The sequence below is a fragment of the Xiphophorus hellerii genome, chromosome 11 (assembly GCF_003331165.1).
Source record: "Xiphophorus hellerii strain 12219 chromosome 11, Xiphophorus_hellerii-4.1, whole genome shotgun sequence".
NCBI lineage: Eukaryota > Metazoa > Chordata > Actinopteri > Cyprinodontiformes > Poeciliidae > Xiphophorus > Xiphophorus hellerii.
In genome coordinates, this window is record NC_045682.1 from 10198653 (window position 1) to 10212797 (window position 14145).

Below are 14145 nucleotides of genomic sequence, written 5' to 3' on the forward strand. Positions count from 1 at the left end.
GATGGAGTTATGACTACAACTATAGGCCTAAAGGCTTAGTGGCGCCCTCAAGAGGCCGGAGGGCCCCCAGGTAATCATGCTCATTTCATACAGAGTTATATTCTATAAATCAAGACATAAACTAATCTAAATTAGTTCAGAGGTCATTTGGCTTTAAGCTTTAACCTTGAGCATATATATTCATACTGGACTGTGATATTACCATATATTATTCTATGGGCAATTTTATATTTTATTCTTTGCATAATTTAGTGTTGCTGTGTCCTATACAAATAAATTTGGATGGGTTGAAAACTAATAAACCTGGTTTCTTTATCATTGCCTCTTTGGTGCTATTCTCATTTTTACTGTTGTACCTTTTGGTAGTTTATTAGTTTTCATCATTCTTTCATCTTTTACTTAATAGTAAGTTTAGTGTTATACTAGCTTAGTGAAATATTTCTAAGGTTGAATTAGTTTTTGTTTATAAACTTACATATTGGAGATAAGTTGTTTGTGTTTATTCTATGTGCGGTGTCTTGCTTTCCAAAAGATGCCAGTGATGGACTTCTGCCTTTATCTACTGTTACTTTAATAGCTAAGCTTTATCAAGTATATATTTATACATAATACCTGAGACTGAACTGTTTGGCTATTATTTTCCTGATGATCAGGTGGTACTCCAACTTGGTCATTTTTATCTAAATTAGAAGTTTTGTTAGTAATTTTCATAATTTATAATGCCATAATTGTTTGCATTAATTGGCAAACCAGATCCTGTTTTGCCAATGTGTTACAATGTGTTTATTGCACAACACATTGCAAAGAATAAGCCTTATTGTTCAATTACTTTGTTAACATAGTCACCTTTTGATGCACCTAGTTTAATATTTTCTTTGTGTTTGAGCTTGGTTTGTTCACAAATAGTCTGCATTGAAATGCTGTTAGTGGCGTTGATGTTTCTAACAAGAAGAAGGGACCCAAATCAAATTCTACTAACAACCCCATACAACTTTGTACTAGCTGTATGTGTAAACATATAAAACACAGAGTTAGAGTTAGTCACTGACATGAAATATAATCTATTTACCAAAGCTGCGAGTCTGAGGTCATTCTGGAATAGTGCGACCAAACCCAGATGAATTTAGGGAGAGGCGATCTTCGAACCAAATGCGGAGTGAGCTGGGGGGCTAACATCTGATGTGCACCATATTGACAGGCTGCTAATCACAGTTAGTGTTTGTTCCGCTGACAGCATCCATAAAGTTTGTCTGGATGCCAATCAAGCAGCAAACCAAGAGCACTTCAAGGAAATTACACCGGGAGGACATATTGTGTGTGTGATGTGAGTGAGGGGGAGGTGTGAAAACAAGATATGGCAAAACCCATCTGCCAAACACCTTTTTCCACCGGCCGACTGGCAGGCTTCAAGCTGAGGCGAACATGACTCAATCTTTATCTTGAATGCCAGCAGCTAAATTACTATACAGCTCAAAGAGAATGCGTGTATGTGTGTGTGCGCGTTAGTCCACACGTGTGTATGTGTTAGTGCATCTGCGTGTGTGTGTGTGGTCCTGCGCAGTAAAGTGTACAGATGGATGACTCATCCACCAATCATGTGACTCATCAATCACTGCAGTTACCATTTCCCCCTTCGCCCACCCCACCTCCTTCTGAATTTTTCCATACTTTATTTTTTTTTTTCCCTCTTCTTTTCATTCCCATTCATTCTGCTTTCTTGGTCTTGATTATTTGCGAATATATCAAAACCCCTCTAAAGGATTCTGCTTTGTCTCCATCCTGATGCAGTTGTGACATATATGAGTTGTGCTGTCACTAAGCTGCGGCTGACTGTCATCGTCTTTTTTTTTTGTCCCGCTTGGGTTTTGTTTTCTTTTTTGCTGCTGAATGTATACAATACAGCACTCTCCAAAAAGGCATTAAAAAACTGAACTTTAATAAAATAATTGCTTTTATTTTTTTATCATATAGCAAAACTAGTAATCATCATGCTGTTATTTACACATTGCACGGGCATATTTATTTCACACTGTACATCTTACAATGCTAAAGGTGACATCAACAACAACACTCTCCTTTTACAAGACAGATGGCTCCACTGTGCATATACAGTGGCCATCTTTCCTTTGAGTTTTTTTTTTTTTTTTTTTTTTTAGGTTCACAGTTTACTCAGAGAAAACAATCATTTTTGTATTCTCCATACTGTTTTATTTTTTTCCTCTTTTTTTTGTTTTTTTTTTTGTTCATTTTTTAAGATGCAAGTAGAAAGACGTGCATTTAACAGCTTGCGCACATTCCCTGACTCCCTGGACTGAAGCTTTTCAATGAATATCTCATGAAAAATCAACAAAATGCTTGTAGCCTCTTGGTGGAAACATCTGCAATAAAAAGGCTGCAAAACACATAGTGTGATTTCAAGTATCTCTCTTTTTTTTTTTTTTTTTTTTCAAAAAATAAGGAAATCCAGAGATGGTGAAGGAACAAAAAAGTACACAAGAAGTAAAAGGGCTTCAGATGATAACAAAAATTTAAGGCATAGATAAATATCAGATGTGTGCTGACCCAAAGAAAACTGGATCCCAAAATAGTTAAAAACCCCTGGTCCACCACGTTGGAAGTGTTTACTGTTTAAGTTTGTGCTTTAGGAGTCCACAGGGTTTCTACATCAGGATCACTTGTGATAAAAGTCATATGCAATGTGATATTTCCCTTATAGAACCACGGCACTGGTAAGGCAAATAATCTGAATATCAAATTTTGAACTGAAAAGTGTTTAAAGCTGTTTAAAGTTAATCCAATCTGGCATAAGAAAGAAATCTAAACACATCAAATACAGCAACAGAAAAAAACAAAAACAGTTCCAGTTTCGTTTTTTGTATCGCCAAGAAGGTGTAGAGCTGCTTTTCCTTTTTAATGTGACATAAATATACAACAAAAGATACAAAGTGAGGTTGTAAACATATTTTTTTAAGGTGTGCATGTCAATGTGTCATAGGTGCATATGTATGCATGCCTCTGTGTGTTTGCATGTGTGCGTGCGGATGTGTGTGTGTGGGTGGGTGTGTGTGTGTGTGTGTTTGCTTGCTCTATAATTCTCTGAAATATACAAGAGAGCATCAGAGATTGACCTGAATGGAGGCAGACATACACTGCGGTATGTTCTGGTTTAAAATGTAAACCCATCAAGAGGCTGAACATGATTACAGGGAGTTCAAAGAGGAACTTCTTCATTCTCTCCCTGACTGAAAACATAATAAAGTTACAGTGAAGAACAAAAGAAATCTAACTTTTATTCATTTCCCAACTTTTTAAAATGACCACAGGCTCAAAACGTATCTCCTCTGAGTCCTTTCATTTCACCTCGGTTATAACTTTCCTCTCAGCTAATTTTCTTCAGATCTAGCCCTCCTTTGGTCCCTCTGATCTGACAGTGTCCAAAAGAGTCCCTCAATACATTCTGCGCTTCATGTAGATCCTCTCAATAAAGTTCTCCAGCTCTTCCTCACTGTCCAGCTGAGGCACCAGCCCGTCTTCCTCATAATCATCTCCAGGAGTGACCTGTGGGTAGTAGTACTGTGGTCGTCTGCCCCTCCTGGGCGCGACCACCGGTTTAGGAGGGGGCAGAGGTTGGTAGGTCCGTGGGTGAGGAAGGATATAGTTAGAGATATAAGGTGTGAGAGGCAGACGGGGGGGCGGCTGCTGCCTCCAGCCCTGTCCGGCCCGGTTCTTACCCCCACCCCTGTGCCTGCGCCTCGGGGGCTGGAGATCAAGTTCCTGGGGGCCGAAGGGCTGATCTCTGGAGGGGGAGGACTTGCCATAGTACTGTTCTTTAGGATATGGGAAGTAAACTGGGTAGTAGGCTCGATATGGCTTTTGGTAGTAGGGATAGGAGGGGAAGGCTAAAAACTGTTTCTGGGGTTTATACCAGTAGTCAAGCTGCTTCTGAGGCTTATACCAATAGTCCTGCTTGTATGACTTGACTTTGTCCTTGTGCCATTTCTTGTTGGATTTATTGTGCTTGTAAGGAGCTTTCTTGGGATTTTTTGAGGCTGTGTAGTGGTAAATGGGTGGAGAGGCAAGAGGAGGAGGCACCAGAGGCCTGAAGCGAGGAATGATTGGATTGCTGTTGATCGGCTGCTGCTGCAATTCTTTCCTTTTCTTCTTTTTCTCCTCCACGTCACTTATGATCTCGATTACGTCGTCGGCGGGCAGGTGGAGCTTGCTGCTGATCTCAATCAGCCTATCGATCATCTGCTGGTCCAGGTCGTCCTCGTCTGGGAGGACCTCCTCTGACCTCTTGTCCTCGGCAGTGTTGCTGCTCTTCTGCCGCGGCTTCATGAAGGACTGCTGCTTCCTGCCCATGTACTGCAGCAGCATGTCGGAGGCGATGTCCGCCAGCCTCTGCTCTTCCTCCCTGGCTCTCTCCGCCTCCTCCTGCTGCCGGAGAACCTCCTGCTTCTCTGCGCGTGCCCTCACCTCCTCTTGCATGTGGGAGAGGCTCTCCTCCTCCTCGACCTCCTCCTCCAGCTCCTCGCCGCCGTCATTGAAGTCGTCCATGAAGTTCCCCCCCTTGACGGGTCTGTTGCGCGACATGTTGTCCTGCCAGTGCTGCTTCTTCCCGGCTTGTGCGAGCTGAGTGTTGTACGCCTTGTAGCCCTTCAGGGGAGGCAGGATCTCATTGTCTTGCAGACCCAAGTCGATGTTCTGGAAGTAGCCTCGGATTTTGCGCTCCAACGAGGGATCTTCTGCCTCTGATGTGGATGCAGATTTGACTTTTTCTATGAGTTGTTCTAAATTATTTCCCTCCTCTTGCTCATCTTCTTTGTCGTTCCTTTCTTCCTCAGTTGCATTTTGATCCTCCCCTGATCTTGTAGTTTTAGCCTCCTCGTCCTCTTTCTCCTTTTCCTGGATTTCATCCCCCTGATCAGCTGCCAAATGGCCTAAAATTACCTTTTCAATTGCCTTATCAGCCTCTTGATTTTCATTGTCCTCTTCCTTCCCCCTCTCCCCCTCTGTCTGTGCTGCTCCTCTTATCTCACCACCCTGCACGTCTTCAGCGGAGGGCGGCTTTTGACTCTGATCCTCCCCTTCCCAGTCTCTGTTTCTGCTGGCGAGGATTTCGCCATCCCCTGGGTGGTCCAGGGACTCCAAAAGAACAGCAAGCACCTGCTCAGGGTCACTCACTTTATCTAATTGGCTATCTTGACCTGGACCATGAACCCGGTCTGGCAACGCGTCATCTGTGCCAGGGAAAATCTGGGGCTGGGGCGGCGAGAGGAGGGGGCCCAACGAGTCCTCTTTGTGGTCTGTCCGTGTGCGCCCCTGCACCCCTCCCTCCCCTTGCTCGCCCCATGCCGGGGCGGAGCTGGCTAGCTGTGGAGTGACAATGAGCAGGACCAATAGGATGAGACGAGCTGTGGAAGGGGCGTTATGACAGGTCATGACCATGCAGGACTGGCAGGAGGGAGATTAAGCACCTGAAGAAGAGGGAAGACGAGGCAGAGAAAGAAGGAGAGAAAACACATGAGTAGGTCTCTGTTAGATGCAGGGATTTCAGTGGATAGAAAGGTCATCTGATCAATAGGAATCACTTTACTATTCTCAATTATAATGTGTTAAGTACCATTTAATGTCTTTGGAGACTTTGCTACCTGATATTTTACGTTTATATCATGCAAAAGATATTTTTAAATCTGTTTTTTATTATTATTATTATTATTATTATTATTATTATTATTATTATTATTATTATTATTATAAAGACATTTCAGGGAGAAAAGCGGTTCGACCATCCATAGAACCGGTGCGTTTTACACGGAAAAACTATAGTTTCTAAAAGAAAATGTAGCTGCATTTTCCAGCATGCAGTTAAAAGGAGACTCGATGGAAAACGTGAAGGTGAAGCTTCATCGGCCTTTTATTTGTTCGATTCGCCTCGTAAATCATCACATGAGGAGCGTGGCCTTTTTTTTTTTCTTTTTTTCTTTTTTTTTTTTTTTTTTGCGCTTGCCAAATCGCCGCCTGAACCAGATTATTATTTTTCACACGGTGCAGATTAAGAGACTTGGAATAACTCTTGCTCAATCGCATAATGCAGTACGAGATTTATCTCACACTGGTCATTATTTGCACGTAAATAAACGAGATTACTTGTTTTTAAATATAATCAATTAAAAAAAAAAAAAAAAAAAAGCCTCACCTTTTGCTCCAAGCTAGCTCAACCCAGATTCGGACAAGCATCCCTTTCTTTAAAATTAAAGTGCAAAACCAAAACTCTGTTTTAGTCGTGACTTTGGTTCATTTCCGTGCGTCAAGGAGATTTGGCACGACGCTGGCTTTAAAGATGGCAAGCACTGGCAAGTCATGCGTAAAAGCTTGGAGCGACGCTTGGCGGTGTTTAATCCTGCGGTCTCTGAGTGGTCGGCACAATTTGTAAACAAGCGGGATGTAAATAAAAAAAATTTAAGATTCCGTTTTCCCGCGAGCGACGAAAAAAAAGAGGAGCGGCCAGGGAGGATACGTGGCTTTTGTCCTTTTTATGATGCGAGTATCTTCCTCCAGTGGCGGCAGCCGCGGCGGCGGAATGCAGACCAGCGCAAACATTTGGGGGCAACATTGCCCGCATTTCAATTCGTTTCCGTTTTTTATTCAACGAAAAAGAGGCGAAACGAAACAATGAAAGTTGAATAAAGCAGCTGCTCTTTACATGCTTGGTTCAAATTGATTAATTTGGAAATTAAGAACTCTTGAAAGTTAGATTTTTAAACGCCTGTTTATAATGAAAATGCAAACATTGCTGTTTAGTTCACGTGTGATATTCGCGAAATTTCAACGCCAAAAAAAGGTCTGAAGAGCTGCTGCGGAGAAATGTTCACTGAAAACAATTTACACTCGCACAATAGAGGGTTAAATCATTAATTGTCTCCTCGAAACAAAAATATGCATAATTTTTTTCTATCTTGTTTTCATTGTGGAAACAATGATTAGTTTTAGAAACCAACATTATTAAAATAGTCGCTTTCCTAAAAACGTACTGTTTTTTCATAATTTTAAAGCTACCTCTTTTTTAAATAATAATAAAGTTAATTTACACAATTAAGATAACTTTAACATAGTCCAAGATTAAGATTCCACTTAGACAATGGCAATTTTCAGCAAAAAAAAACAACAACAATTCTACCAAATTTATGTTACATTTTGAACGATTTCACATGCGTGAAATGTACCTCGTTTCTCATTTTACAAATCTGTATTTTTTTTAAACTTTTTTAACATTTTTTTTATTATTATTTTTGAGAAAAGAAGAAAAAACCCCAGTTGTGATCTTTTCGGTCAGATCGCCTTGCCTTAGATAAAAGATGACACTTCGCTTCACTTACCTGGAGTCCCACTGGGGGGTGGGGAAGCGGTGAAACTCACAAAGCACTGGAAAAGCCAAGATTATTATCATAAATAGTGGATCACCTGAGAGAATGTCACTTTCCCCTCCTTCTCTATTCAGCCTGTGACCAACATCAAGACAAAAAAAATAAAAAATAAAAAAAATAAAAATCTCAGTCAAGGATTCTTTGTTTAGCTTTGAAGGTGTGTTTATATCGCAGCGGCACTGGCGCTGGTGTACAATTGGATGAATGTTTTCAGCACCACGGTCAGCGCAACTTTATCGTATATACCCCTCGCTGGACCACGTGACGCTTCCCTCCCTCCCCCCTCAACCCCCAGCTGCAGGCGCTGCTGACGTCACTCCCATTGATAAGAATGTTGGTGGGGAGATAGCAGTGTGAGTCTAGGCTGGCCCGAGCTGATGAATGAACGGAAATGGCATGAATGAAATAGTACTTTCCTGAATGAAAAGGAGAAATTGTAGCGATGAAGCTGCTGCGGGGCTGTTTTTCCTCCTCGCACCCTCGGAGATTAGCGGGCTGCGTCCTCCTGCCTTTGCCCCGGCTTGATTAAGTTCCAGGAGACGGGGAAAGATAAAAAAAAACACACACACCGGCGCAACCTGTGTGTTTTTTTTTATAATTTAGGGTCATTTGGTGGCGAGATTCGCCAACAACTTGCAATCTGACGCTTCCGACACTAAAGTGGTGCGGACTCATTTCTCTTGCAGCCTGGTTGTTAGTCTGTGGTGGCCATCTCTGGCTGCATCACCGCCCTGACTGTGTAAGCACTTCATTTGTTAGGTTTATATGAGGATTATGCTAGAATATGTGCTATTCAGAATAGTATTAGTTCCTCCACTTGCCAGGCAGGGTTAGTCCTGTAGGTGCTGTTGCTCATTTGCGTTTTATTTAGCTGCGATCATAATTTTCAGAGAGGTACCTCTCTGTACAAATGTATCAGTCAGGACATGGGTATAAAAAAAATCCGTTATTGCAGTTAGCCTTAAAATCATCCACAACCCTGATACATTTATAAGTTGAGGTTTAGAATTGAAGTTTGTATTTTGACACATAAACAGAGCAGATCCCCAAAAGATTAAAAGTGCAAAAAGTCAACTGTGGCTTGATGGCTGCAATACCACTAAGGGTCTTTTCTTTGTCAATAATTATTCACAAGTTTCTCAATAACGTGTGAATAATTATATCATTCAAATAACTTTAACATAGTCCAAGATTAAGGCTCCACTTAGACAATGGCCATTTTCAGCAAAACAAAAATAAATAAAAAATTGCTGAAAAAAATTCTTTCAGCAAATTATAAGTTTGCTGAAACTTATTATTTGCTATAAGTTTCAGCTTTTAACAACTATCTCTACTTTCTCAATAAGTTGAGAGAGTTATTGAGAAACTGATTCACAGGTTTCTCAATAACTTGTGAATAATTATTGACATCCAATTTTGCACTGGAATGAGAATAAAAACTGACATTATCCTCTTGGACCCAGGACATAATTTAAATACCAACTACAACGTTGTGCAGCCCACATTAAGAATCAGCTACACATACTGTTACAGATTTCTAATTTAGCAAATTATTATTGAAACATTATTTTATTAAATTATTGTTCTATTTTTCCTGTTGTTTTGCATTTTGAACTGGCTGTTTAAACCCATACCAAATATCGGTTTTTGTTAGCTTCAAAGCTTATTTAGCCTCATTACTAATTACTCATTATAATCTTTGCTATGCAGGTTTTATTTGGATTTGTGCCCGGAACATCCAGAATGGTTCTATTATTCTAATAGGATTGATTTGGTGTGTGATATGAGTCAGTGTGACGGTGAAAAATTAAATCTGCTTTTATTTTCGACTTTCTAGCGGATACCCAAAGATTTTAAAAACTGACTGGTAAGTTACATCCAACGTTCTTTTGAACAAAAGGAAAGTTCAAAAAATGTTTCATACAATGTGCGGTGTTGTTTGAGATTAATCTGTCTGTCCAGAAGGGACAAATGGACTTTACTTCAGGTAATCCAGATTTACCATCGTTTATGACTACACACAACTAGAGCCACAAATTTAATTGGAAAGGATTCCAACACCCGAAAAGCTTGCAGTAATTAATTTATTTATTACTAATAAAAAGAAGTGTGTTACTTAGCTAAAGTTGTAATGGATCTAGTTGCTAAATGTTAGCATCATCTTGTTTCCATTTACTTAATTAATCAAACATTCACTTTGGGAGGGAAGTGTACACTTTGAAGAACTGAAATATATACATGATTTATGTTTTCTTATTGATGAAAATGTGAAAAGTAATGCATTTGTATTCAGTATATTTTACTCTGACACTCCTAAGTAAAATCCACTTTAAACAACTGCCTTCATCTATTTAATCAAATCCACCTGAGTGAAATTTTTCCCCGTTATCCAACTGTTCTGTGAAGACTTCACAGGTTTGTTAAGGAATACTTGTGAAGCAGCATCACAAAGACAAAGGAACACAGAAGAAAGGTCAAGGATATTTTACAGGATCTTAATTCATAATACATTCACTTATGACTTAAAATGTCATTGTGATTTATGCATCTTCTAAGTGTGACATTTTGGACGTCTACACTGTGCCGTTAGCTGAAAGCTTCTCTAAAAGTGTAGCTTTGTGCACTTTGGCTGTGACTCGATCGTTGTCAGTACCAAGGCATTGGGGGAAAAAAAACAAAAAGAAACTGCAGCATTAGCTGTGGAGAAGCAGTTCACAGCTGGCATAAGAACACTGAAAGGGTTTAAATCTCTCACATTCTGCCTGAAACATCAAAGCAAGAATCAGAAGGTTTCCTGGAGTAAACAATTACTGGTCACACAGGGAGACTTTTATTACCCACACATGGTTTTTACCTGTGTTTTTAAGGCCCCGTTTCTGCTCCATTTATCACAAAATAAAAAGCGCATTCCACTTCCCCCATCAGCTAGTCGTTCCCAAGGTCTGCCATAATGGTACATTTTTGTGCATCATGGCTCAAGGCCACAAAAAGTACATTTATTCCTGTCATTTGGCTTTCCCGCAGATAAAGTAAGACACTGGGCTGTCATTACTGGCATCTTTGTGCATAATGTAGAAACAAGCTTAGTCACAACATTAAAGCCAAACTCATTTCCATACATTTCATTTGTCAATGTCAAACCCCTTGCTTCGGCCTTGTGTGCAACGAGATTCAGCTGTCAGCCCTCAAAGAGTTTATTTCTCGCTGCATCTGGGCGTTTCGCTTCTGGCTGAGAGCCTCCGTGTTTATGGATGGGCTTATATTCCGCTGTGTGTTCAGGTAATCATAAACAGGGATTCTGAGTTATCACCGGTGTTCCATGGTTAAATTTATATTTGACAAACATGTCAATCATATGAAGCCTGGTTTCTTAAGCAACTGCTGTGTGTACCGATTAGAGTCTTAACACGTTTTACCTTGTTAGGGAAATAAGGGCCAATCAGGAAGTGGAGAAGCATTTGGGATTATAAAACAAAATGTGCATTTATTTAGTGCATCCATTTTAGTGCAGTCTTTTTGTATAATTAGGCTTCATTAAACTAAAACGAATTTTAAGCAAAATACTGTAGAACGCTAATCACAACCTTAATATCAAAACTATGGGACATGAAAAGGCACGTTTTCCTTATATTGCTTAAAACGTCCTGAAGCAAAGAGTTGAAGAACTTCTCATTCATGCAAATTAATACATTTCAAAGAAAGAAAATATTTGACATCTGATAACTCATGCAACAGCATGCATCACGGACTGTTTTCTTCACACACACATACAATCTGTAAATCTTATCTGCCATTATTTATCTTGTATTATATTATATACATATATAATCCATTTCCTAACATTCTTGTATATTCTGTATAATCTGTATAATCTGTGCATATAGCTCCCATATTTATATTTATATGTATACACAATATCTATATCTCTCTGCTATAACCCCTTATAGTCCATACAGTACATAGTCTTGTACACCTGTAAATAAATATTTATATTTTGTAGAGCACTTCTGGATAGATGCAAACTACATCTCTTTGCTTGTACTTGTGACAGTGCAATGACAATAAAGTTGAATTCTATTCTATTCTATTCTAACAAGCTGCACGGTGGTGCAGTTGGTAGCGCCGTTGCCTTGCAGAAAGAAGCTCCTGGGATTTTTCTGCATGGAGTTTGCATGCTCTCCCCATGAAGTATCTCCAGGTACTTTGATTTGATTCAACAGTCAAATAAACATGGCAGTAAGATTAACTGGTTACTGTAAATTGTCCTCAGTTATGAGTGCCTGCATGCATGGTTGTTCTGTGTATTTCTGCGTCACTCTGCAGTGGTTTGGTGACTGTCCAGGGTGTGCCCCTCCTCTTGCCTACTGCTCACAGAGATAGGTACCAATTTTCCTTTTCCTCCTTCCCAAAACCGTGCACTGATAAGTCGATGAATGGACTGTGTGGTGTATCACAAGAAGCAAATCATGAGATACCACATGGCTGGTTAATAATGGTGAACAATTAAGAACTTTTAACTGTGCACTAAATTAATGGCCTAAGTGAAGCTACCAGCCACCCCAACCTTTTCCCAGTTAAACAGAATTGATATTAAATGTTTGTGCTGGTTTGTGCAGCAACAATTCTACTTGTGCCACTGTCATTCTTATCATTTACAAAATTAAACGCCAGGAATCTGGTTTATTTATAGTAAGTGTATGAAAACCAGGAATCTGGTTTATTTATAGTAAGTGTATGAAAACGTACAATGATGAAAGACTTGGGCTTGTGGTTCTTGGTGACGTCGGGAGGAAGAGTGATGTGTTTAGAAAAGGCTTAATATGCTTTGAATAAATTTGAAGTGAGGAAGAATAATGACACCTTATGGTCCAGTTGTGGAAGGTAGATGTTGAGAGGAAGGAAGGATCCAGATGGTGGAAGGTCATCTGGGATAGATTGTTGTTGTTGATGAAGAGGAGTAAATGGATGCCTGGAGAAGAACTAGATAAAGCAATAGATTGGATCCAGGATGGCGTGGAAGGCACAGCAGGAGGTAAACCAACAAAGAACACAAGGAATAAACAACTAGCGAGAAAGGTAACACACCAAGCATGCCTGATCTTCAGGTGCCATCCAACAGCTTCTTAAAAGCCTCTGCAAACTAAGGGATAATTGCAGACAGGTGTAGAGATTGCAGCAGGTTGACCACAACCTCCAGGAAAGATCTTCCATTAATGACCTCCCACACACAAGCACAGCCCAGTGTCAGGATCCCGACAAACTGCTCTTTAGATACCTCAATGATTGCTTAAAGAATTTGTGGAGAGTTAAAAATTTTATTTTGGTATTTCTGAATCAATGCTACTAAAATATCATGTCAGGTGGTTTTATATTTCACAGGTGTGACAGAAAGGTTCTGAGAAGACCCGTTTAAATGTTAAAAAGCAATCAGGATTAACATCTCCGGTCTTTGTGGTGCACTTATACATTCTAGTGTTAGAATCCATTTGCAGAATTAGGTAGGAAATGGCTTTTTTTTTTTTTTTTTTTTTACCTGAAGACTAAACCAGGGTTTTATTTTGGCTCAGAAGAAGAGTGTCACTTATTTTCTGCATTACAATATGGGGTCTGAGTCCATGGATGAAAGAAACACATCAAAAGGAGAAGCAATTTGTAATAATGCCTTGAGGCAGCGCATAACCTCCGTTTGATTAGATTCTGCACAAGTGATTGTTTGCTGCAGAATGCAGTGTTACTCAGTGTGTCTGCATGGCAGACATGTTTGTGTGAGCGTATGTTCATCTTAGTTGAAATGCTTGATGGCGGCAGCAGGCTCACAGAGGTAAGTATGAAGCTGGAGGGCAGATGCTGATATAACGGTCTGGTATTATCAACTGCCACTCAGCATTAGTTGGCCCCTTACCCTCACTCCATGTCCGCACCCCCGCACTGACTCACGCTCCCCCGCCTGCTCGGCCACTCACACAGTTTAACACTGATGCACCATGGCTGCATTTAATGGAATACATGCACTGGAGAACACACAGATGCCTCACAGTAATGGTTCCATCTCTCCCTTTGTTGTTGTGCTCTCTTATCTCTTAAACAGCATGCTCAAACATGCATTCCCTCTTGTGCAGTCATGTACATTTCAAACAAGTGAACCACAGGAGGAGCTGTCGCCGATGGTTCCCTGTGCAAGCTGCTAACACAAGACAATGGCTACATATAGATGGTCTTTTGTTTAATTTAATTAAGGTTTTCTTTCCCCGTCCTGGTATTGGACGGAGCAAGGCAGCAGGATTGTGAGGTAAGGTGAAAAATCGACATGCTTTATCACCGGGAGATAGGGAAAAATGAATGCCGACACAATTCTGGCCACAATTACGGTAATACAAGCGGGGGGATCTCTGAGCAAGCGCGCTAATGCAGCTCCTCGCTCAGCCCTGTGAACGATTTCTACCTGGAAGTGATAAAATAGAGCTCATGATTAACAGAAGCTATTTCCGCCCACGCCACTTTGTCAGAGGAGGGAAGTAATTGCACCATAAGGTTCCTACAACACAATGCATTGCAGGGACTTGATGATGCGAGAGACTCTGGCGCCCACACTATCATCTGCAACAGAGTTACAGTCAAGTTTTTTTCTCTCTCTTTTTCCATGTTAGCAACACACTTTTTCAAAAGTTTGAAATTGCTGCATGCAGTGCAATATAACCTAAAAAAAAAATCTGATATG

General features: G+C 40.3%; 1 protein-coding gene across 3 annotated transcripts; it reads right to left on the reverse strand.

Moving 5' to 3' along the window:
• Positions 1 to 1915: 1915 nt before the first annotated feature.
• On the reverse strand, positions 1916 to 7649 carry LOC116728816 (protein Ycf2). Of its 3 annotated transcripts, none has more exons than XM_032577134.1 (2): positions 7465 to 7649; positions 1916 to 5477 (listed from the first exon to the last, which is right to left on the reverse strand). In XM_032577134.1, the coding sequence occupies exon 2, from the start codon at positions 5446 to 5448 to the stop codon at positions 3448 to 3450; it is 2001 nt and encodes a 666-aa protein (XP_032433025.1). In that variant the 5' UTR covers positions 5449 to 5477; positions 7465 to 7649; the 3' UTR covers positions 1916 to 3447. The 3 variants fall into 3 exon arrangements, with proteins under 3 accessions (XP_032433025.1, XP_032433023.1, XP_032433024.1); XM_032577132.1 differs by having other exon boundaries at positions 7380 to 7649; XM_032577133.1 differs by lacking the exon at positions 7465 to 7649 and adding an exon at positions 6200 to 6984.
• Between the last annotated feature and the right edge of the window lie 6496 nt (positions 7650 to 14145).